This window comes from Spinacia oleracea, chromosome 1, assembly GCF_020520425.1.
Source record: "Spinacia oleracea cultivar Varoflay chromosome 1, BTI_SOV_V1, whole genome shotgun sequence".
NCBI lineage: Eukaryota > Viridiplantae > Streptophyta > Magnoliopsida > Caryophyllales > Amaranthaceae > Spinacia > Spinacia oleracea.
The window spans coordinates 135,583,099-135,591,689 of record NC_079487.1 but is presented as its reverse complement, the minus strand read 5'-3'; the positions used below and the strand labels follow the sequence as shown (position 1 = coordinate 135,591,689).

Here is an 8,591-nt window from a genome sequence, read left to right as displayed (position 1 = left end):
GCCCGACCAGAAGCTCACATTTGGAGATAAAAAGAAAATCCTAGAAACTAAATTGAACGTCGGGTGTAAAGGAAAAAGAAAATCCGAGAAACATAATTGAACCACTCCGAGTGTAAATTGATTACTTTGAGCCACAACTCACAAGAGGGTCACAAAAAAAACTGGATAAAGATGGCAATGGATTGTACTAGTACGAAATAAGCACGACACGACTTTGGCACGGAAAAAACATGGCAAGCCACGCACACGAAGTCGTGGCCATACTTGTATTTTTTTTGGTGTTAACCCCCGGGTTCTCCCTTAGGACTAATCCGGATTCGGGACGAGTTCTGGGTGGTTAGGTTCCAGTCCCCTCCCAATTATTGTTGCGGGGGATCGAACACGGGTTCTCCCTACCAAGTTCAGCCCCGATCACCGCCGAATCAACAAGCAATTGGTATACTTATGCCATCTTACTCCTATATAATTGCTCTTTACTTCTATAATCTAATTATAGGTTTGAAATACGGAGTACCACCGATAATGGCACCGCCCTGCCTAATTGGGAAAGTAGTCAAGTATGTCCGAAAATGCATGAATTCTACCAATTTTCTCAATTTTAATCACAAAATGATTGAATAGTAGCCTCCCATTCAATCGAAAATTCCCCAAAATACTCCCAATTCAGAAATATTCTCCAGTACATGACAAAATTAGCAACTTGATTGTTGTGATAAATCAATCCTTTCCAAAAATGGCTATTTCCAGCAAAAAAGTTGAACTAATTCAAATCGCTATTCAAAAATTTATTGAATCCGAAGAATCCTCAACCGCTGAAACTTCCACCACCAGTGACGTCAGTGGTGACGAACGCCAGTTCCTCGTCAAATTGCTTTCTCAGGTAAGCACAATTTCATTATATTAATTCATTATGTTATGTTGTGTTCTGTTATTTTGTGGAGTGTAAATATTACTTATGATTATGAATTTTCTGAAATACCTATGATTATGTGTTCATATGTGATTACTAACTGTAAAAGTGATGTTATAATTACTCTGTCCGGAATTAGCAGTAGTGTAGAGATGATACGAAAAAGTTGTCACATTTTGTAAAACAAACACTCACTCTAGCTGTAGTAGGACTAGTAGGTGTAGAGTATGCTTATATATGATTACTGGTAAAACTGTAAAAGTGATGTTATAATTATTCTTTCCGGAATTAAGAGTCGTGTAGAGATGATACGAAAAAGTTGTCACATTTGATGAAATCTATGGTATGATTGGTAGGTGCAGTATGATTATATTTTGGAATATACCTCCGATTTTATGGTGTGATGGGAAATTGGAAAGAAGACCACGTTATACAGACTGTTATAGTGAAATCATGGCGAATCCTTTACCGGAGGTTGGTGTTTGGTAGAATGTGTATCCTTAACCGGACTGGCGAGGTAGTAGTATTTAGTTGAACAATAGATAACATTAAAACACGGTGGTTATAAAAGGTTGCACCGTGCACCCGGGTGGGCACCTAATATGTTCTAGGCAACCTATGGCTGTTTCTCTGTACAAGAATGTGCTTGAGTTAAAATGCTCTGAATTCCATCAGCTGAATATGGGGTTTATCAGTTTATGTGGTACTTTGACTACTGAATTGTGAATATTATGAACTGTTTTGGATGATATGTTTGCTTTAAGTGAACTTAGAAAGATGGGATGTCAAGATGTGGAGCCTGAAGTTAGGACCATATGTCCTATTTAATGTCCTATCTTGTGCAATGTACTAGATAACTACCACACACATCCACCGTTGTAAACCAACATCTTCATAGTTAAGGTACTTCTCCTTCCTATGACCCTGGTTGGATTTATGGATCTCATGGAATCCTTGTTGGTGGTTAAGTTCATTTCTTTCAACTCTTGATCACCAAACCAACCAATATGAAATGACCGTTGAACTCATCTCTAGTGCATTAGAGGCTGACATCGGCAGATAGCCCATGAATGGTTCCAAACAATCTCTTACGACCTTCAGAGGTATCCCATGTCCTCACCTAACAACAACAACAAAGCCTTAGTCCCAAAATGATTTGGGGTCGGCTAACATGAATCGTCGTAGTCCCATGTCCTCGCCTAAGTTCAGCAAAAAAAAGTGAGATTTCCAAACCAAGAAAGGTGATTCCAAACTTCATTATATGACCACATGACACATTTCCCAAAACTTGAGGACCAAGACTGGCTCCTGGAATCTCTTTTCTAAATTTGGTCAAAAACAGTGTATTATAGCCAACCATGCCCAACATCGCTACCACAGAAGCACTGCGCAACACCCACGGACAGGTGACAGCACCCATGCCCATGCCCTGCTCCCACTTCTTTGTAATTTATCCATTTCATTAAGCTGCTTCTGCTTGACCTTAAGAAAGAAAGAAAGCATGCAGTTAAAGAATTAATGAGCTAAATGTTTGTCGGTTGGTGATGCAGTACGATGACGATATTTGGGACACCTGATGAGACACGAAAAGGAAAAGAGATCCTAACTGACCTGTTCAAGAATCGGACTAGGGTAGGACACAAAATAGAATTATAAGTTGGAACTAATTGAGCTTTGGTGATTACGAAAAGCTATAAAAGATAGTTGCTGATAGCATTAGCACCTGTTGCTTATAGCAGCAATATTTTTTTTTATTTTTTTTTTTTGGGTGCAAAAGAGGAGTGTAAAAAACTCCGTACAAAGAACACAATTAAACTACTAGGCGTGGAGTAGCCACCCCAACAATGTCCGCAAGAAGAAGTTGGGTGATTTCATGTGGTGGCACATCAATAGCAGTATAGCACCTTCCTCTCCTCAAGAACGACTCCTAAGTTGGTTAGCTTATCCGCCACCCTGTTACTCTCTCTATGACAATGAACAATACGAAAATTACAGACAAATAAATTGATTAATCTACGAGAATTAGAATATGGTAGCACTCGCCTCCCTAATAATCTGGATTACGGAGAACCTCAATACAAGCTTGAATGTCCATTTGAAGGTAGAGCTTCTGGATGCCTGTGTTTAGTTGTTTACTGCCAGCTCAAGCCCAGCTTCTGCTGCTAGAAGGTCAGCTAAAGATGGCTGTGGGTCGGGCCGCCCCGAAGCCAGACCGACCCGGTACGAAAAAGGCCGGCCCGAGCACGAAAAAGGCCGACCCGGACCGAGCACGAAAAAAGCATGGCCCGGCACGGGGCACGAAGTCGTGGACCGGGCCTGTGCCTTAATTTTTTATTAAAAGCACGACTCGACCCGGCACGACAAAGCACGCTAAATTTAGTAAAATTAGTCTCAGACACGACGCCCGGCCTGGCCCGGCACGAAAGCCCGTGGGCATGGGCCCTGTTTTGAACTTTTCGGCCCGGACCGTCCATACACGATGCAACGTGGGCCCGTCCCGGCCCACGGCCATCTTTAAGTGTTCAGCCATGTAGGTAGAACATATGCCAAAGACCCAAAGTTAGCTGCAAATTCTCTGATAAAAGTACCTCTGCTGTCTCAAAGTACACCATCTGTATTTAAGGCCACCCAATCCGTTGGTGGAGCAATCCAACGTATAAAGGCTTCCCTTCTCGGTGCAGTAGATGCATTCGTAGCGGGTTACCCTCATCAACGCCACAAGTGGCAGCCCAAGATTCTTCCACACTGGTTCGAATAAAGGATCCAGTATCAATTGGGATGTCATTCTGTCTACCAAAGAGAAAGTTGTTTCTCCATCTACAATTCCACCACAAAGATAGTGCCAAACAAACAGGCCGTTTGTCAAAGTAAATGAGCCCATCCACTTTTATGTTTCGGGTGATCCAAGTTGTGAGATCCCCATCAAAGAATGAGGGATAGTTTGCAGCTCCACCTACACTTTTCCAGATCGATCTTGCGGCTGGACAGTACCGCAGAAGGTGTAGTAGAGTTTCATCAGCATCAGTAGAGCACCTTTTGCACCTAGGATCATCTGTTAGATGTCTTTTCATCCTGTTAGAATTGCTAAGGGCTCTGTCATGAAGGACTAACCACACAAAAATCTTAACTCTTTGTTGAATAGGTGCTGTTCAGATTAGTTCCCATTTAGGGTCTTTAGGAATAAGGTCATCCTCCCTCTTTATACTCATGGCATGTTTGATCGAAAACCCACCATTTTTTACCCTTTCCAGTAACGTAAATCGCCTATTTCTGGATTTTCTACCAGGTTGTGTGCGGCAATGAGTTTGAGTGAGTGGCTTGGTAGCAAGTCAGCAAATGTGTCCCTTTTCCAACCAACTATGCTTGCCACAATTCCTCTACTATAGCTTCATCAATGCTGCTTGGGATTGATGGGGTGTCCAGTAGCTGATGCAGCAATATTATAGTTGCTAGTCATCGAGTATTATCGATCTTTGAATTTCCTTCTTGAATTTTATAGAGCCCCGACTTCCATAGTCCGCGTGGCTCATATCTGTGCTTCATTGCCCTCATGACATCAGTTGACCTGAAGAGATAATTGGTAATTAACCTCTAGCCATTTAGTATGATCTTGATGTCTTGAACAATAGTCTGAGGTCCAAGGAGTGACAAAGTTGCGGTCTGGTCGATGAAGATTATTGAGGCTTTTTACCTGAAAATCTATTGATCAATTCTTCTTGTCTGTCATGAACCTTTGTTGTCTTACTATATACCCTGAATAAGCTGGTATGCTTTCAGGTTTTGAGATTCCATTAGTCCATTCCTGGTAGGAGATAGGTTACGGAAATGTGTTGGAATGAAAACTTTGAGAAACTCGGAGGTGATTTGGGGGGCAATGGAACAGTCCAATCCCAAATGGCCAAATATTTGGTTGTACATAAGATGTATGTGCGAGTACATGTGAAACTCTGGATGGTTGTGGTGGTATACTGGTATATTCTTGTAGTAGTACATTTAAAAATCGACTCTAGCGATACATAAGAGGCTTGTGATGATTTAATCATCTGCAAAATCTTCCATTCCCTAAGATCAATTATCATCCTTCATCCGTGTAGCAAAACTCACGTTGATTAATCAAGTTCATTCCGATCATTAAGCGACTAGTGGATTTTTATGATTCAAAACTTCCTTATATGACACATTCTCCAAAGTTTAAGAAGTTTCTCAGATCGTGTCCCGAAAAGTCCAAATTTGGTCAAAAACTCTGTATTGTTGTTCATCTTTGGATAATTTGGGCCTTTTCCGGGACCTCGAAAGGTTAGAGGTCTGGATGCTTCCTATATACCCCACATGTCATGGGGAGTATATTGGGTGCTTAGAAGTTAGAACTATCTATTTCGCTTCTTAATTATATTTTAGCCAATTTTCTAAAAAATGCATGTTCTAAAAAAATGCATGTTGTTGATTCAAGTTCATTCTGATCATTTAAGTGGCCTCTTAAAAATAATATTTGTAAGAAACTCGTTAAAACGACATTCTTTAGACGAAATAGATGGTTCTGCTAACTTAATATGCCTCCCGGTGTCAGTCAACTTTACTCAAGTTTTCGAAACCGGATTCCGCAAGTCTTCAAATTTTTGTCCGATTCGTGTATTTTAAGCCTTCTGTTTCATGTCTAACAAACTTTTTTGGCCCCGGAAAAATTAAGTATCTAGGTGTTTTCATCCCCGATCCCAATTGACTCCGGGAGGCCTACTGATCAAAACCGTCTAATTCATATTGTGTGCCTAGCGTTCATGCATTCTGTGTTGCTTGTCCCAAGGTCTGATCGGTGTGTCTTTGGCATGTGGGGCGTTTGGCTCAAGCCTTGCCTACCATGCCCATGCCCATGCCAATACATAGGTGTTATCACTGCCAATTGTACATGCATCATGCGACCAGCAGTACTGATCCCGTGGCCATGCGCCCAGCATTGCTACCACAGCAGCACTGCCCAATGCCCACGGATAGGCGACAGCACCCATGCCCATGCCCTGCTCCCACTACGGCACTTCTTTGTAATTTAGCCATTGCATTAGTCTAGAAATAATGGGTTTGAATGTTTTTGTCGGTTGGTAATGCAGTACAATGGCAATATTTGAGACACCTGATGAGACACAAAATGGAATAGAGATCCTACTGATCTATTCACGAATTGGACTAGGGTGAGACACAAAATAGAACTATAAGTTGGAACTAATTGAGCTTTGGTGATTACGAAAAGGTAAAAGGATAGTTGTTAATAGCATTAGCACCTGTTGCTTATAGCAGCATTATAGTTGCTAGTCTCCAGGTATTCAATCTTTGGATTTTCTTCTTCGAATTTTATATTGTGCGGCTACATATCTTTGCTTCATTACCCTACCAGTTGACCTGAAGGGATAATTGCCTAATTGGTAATTAACTTCTAGCCATTTAGCATGATCTTGAAGTCTTGAAGAATAGTCTGAGGTCAGGAGTGACAAAGTTGCGGTCTGGCCGATGAAAGATTCTTGAGGCTTTTTACCTGAAAATCTATTGATCAGGTTGTTCTTGTCTGTCAAGAACCTTATTGTCTTACTATATGCCCTGAATAAGCTGGTATGCTTTCAGGATTTTCAGATTCCATTAGTCCATTCCTGGTAGAAGATAGGCTTCAAAAATGTGTTGGTATGAAAACTTTGAGAAACTCGGAGGTGATTTGGGGGGTCAACGACACTAGATGTATGATGTATGTGCTAGAACGTGTGAAACTTTGGATGGTTGTGGACTTGTGGTGGTATACTGGTATATTCTTGTGGTAGTACATTTAAAAATTGGCTCTAATGATACTTAAAGAGGCTTGTGATGATTGGAATCTGCAAAATCTGACATTCCCTAAGATCAACTATCATCCTTATTCGTGTTATTGGGAGTATTTCATGATGCATACTGTCATAAATTTCAGAATCAATCTTGATTATTTTTTTTTGATGAACAGTTGGAAACCATGAAAGAAGATGAAGTTGCCAACCAATCTGAACAACTAATTGAACAAAAGGAGGTACCTTCAGGTAAAGCTAGTGAAGTAGAAACAACTAGCAACAATGAAACTGAAACGCCTAAGAAAAAAACAGGGGTTGAAGCAGAAGATGTAGTTAAAGAACTGAAAAAGTTGGAGAAACAGAATAGAACAACACATTGGTTGCTTTCAGCTCTTATTGTTCTCACAGTGGCTTGGCAAGTATCTGAAGTTTCCCTCTTACTAAAGCTGAAACAAGGCTTTCGTAACCCGTTTAAATCCCTCGGAAACATGGTTGCTGGAATGGTTAAACACCATACAGTTACTGAAGAAGAAGCAGAAAAAAGTTCATTGCTATCAACGGTTAATGGAGAGAAGCCTCTTAAACTTCCCCACATGGATTTAACAGGATTGATTAAAACTGATGGAGAATGACAGGTGCTGCATTTCCTTTTTCGACTTTCTCACATTGGCAATATGTACATTCTTTTTTTTTTACTGTGAGTTGAGTTAAGAAATCTATGATGTTTGCTTGAGGGGGAACTTCTTGTATGTTTACAACATTATGATGATCAAGATTGTGCCATATTGGAACGGACGAGTAGAGACTAAAACACTTGTTAACTTTGAAAGTAATTTTGTTTGGTAATCGTGTGAATGTTGGCAATGTTGGCATTTTCTGATTCGTGGTTATATTTCTTTGAATTCAATTTGTTTGAGCCAAAGGAAAGATTGTAGAAGAAACAACTCTACCGAACTGCTTGACGGGAGTTCCTACTTATGTAGGACGAGGATATGTTATTCCACTTATTTTATATGGACTTAAGTTATATAAAGTGAATTATTTGTCCGTCCCAAAAGCTGGTAGAGTGATAGCTGATGCTTGAGATTTGGGACCAATATCTAAATGAACGTTTTTTTAGGCCTCGTTGATGGCTCAACGCATGTATTGTCATATTCTCGTGTAAGGTGATCAGTACTTATATCAAGTTAGTCAGCCTAACTGCGTGGGTCAAAACTGAGCCATGTTGGTATAGTATGGTGTAGAAGTATATGATTAGAGAATCTAACCGATTACAAAGGAAACTAATGAAGGCAAACAAACAAAAATAGTGTTGTAGACCGAATCCTCAAAGTGGATTAAACCAAACGAAAGAGCCAAATCTAATAAATGAAATGTGGAAAAAGAAAACATTAACTGAAGTAACAAACTCTGAAAACAAGGTCTACAGCTACTTTTCAATACAAGAGTAATTTAGTGAGCATAATCGAAGCCTTGTACATGAGAAACATGAGGCAAAACAGGAAGAAATGAGGAAATACCATATGCAACATGAAGATTGAAGAGTGTTTCAATCTTTAAGAATGTCCTAGAGAGAATCAAGCATAACAATCAAGACTACATTATTGAAATTGATCAAGAACACGATTGCCCAAAATCTTTCAAGCATATCAATTCAAGTTATGATAAATGGACAACCAATACGAGATATGGCGAACACAAATGAGAGACGGAAAAGATATTTTCAGAACAAGGGTGCGGACTACAGAATGACTGAATGAGAAATAGAGTTCACCTCCTTTTTGTCCGCACCCTTGTTTATCAACAAAACAAGCAACAATTTGTTTGCTAATCTTCTACCATCTCACCTGTGAAGAAGATCATACAAACTCCACTAAGAA

General features: G+C 40.1%; 1 protein-coding gene across 1 annotated transcript; it reads left to right on the top strand.

The window, feature by feature from the left end:
- The first annotated feature begins 479 nt into the window (after nucleotides 1–479).
- Nucleotides 480–7,591, top strand: LOC110785714 (uncharacterized). Its single transcript, XM_021990213.2, has 2 exons — nucleotides 480–880; nucleotides 6,888–7,591. The coding sequence occupies exons 1-2, from the start codon at nucleotides 734–736 to the stop codon at nucleotides 7,341–7,343; spliced, it is 603 nt and encodes a 200-aa protein (XP_021845905.2). The 5' UTR covers nucleotides 480–733; the 3' UTR covers nucleotides 7,344–7,591.
- Nucleotides 7,592–8,591: the final 1,000 nt, after the last annotated feature.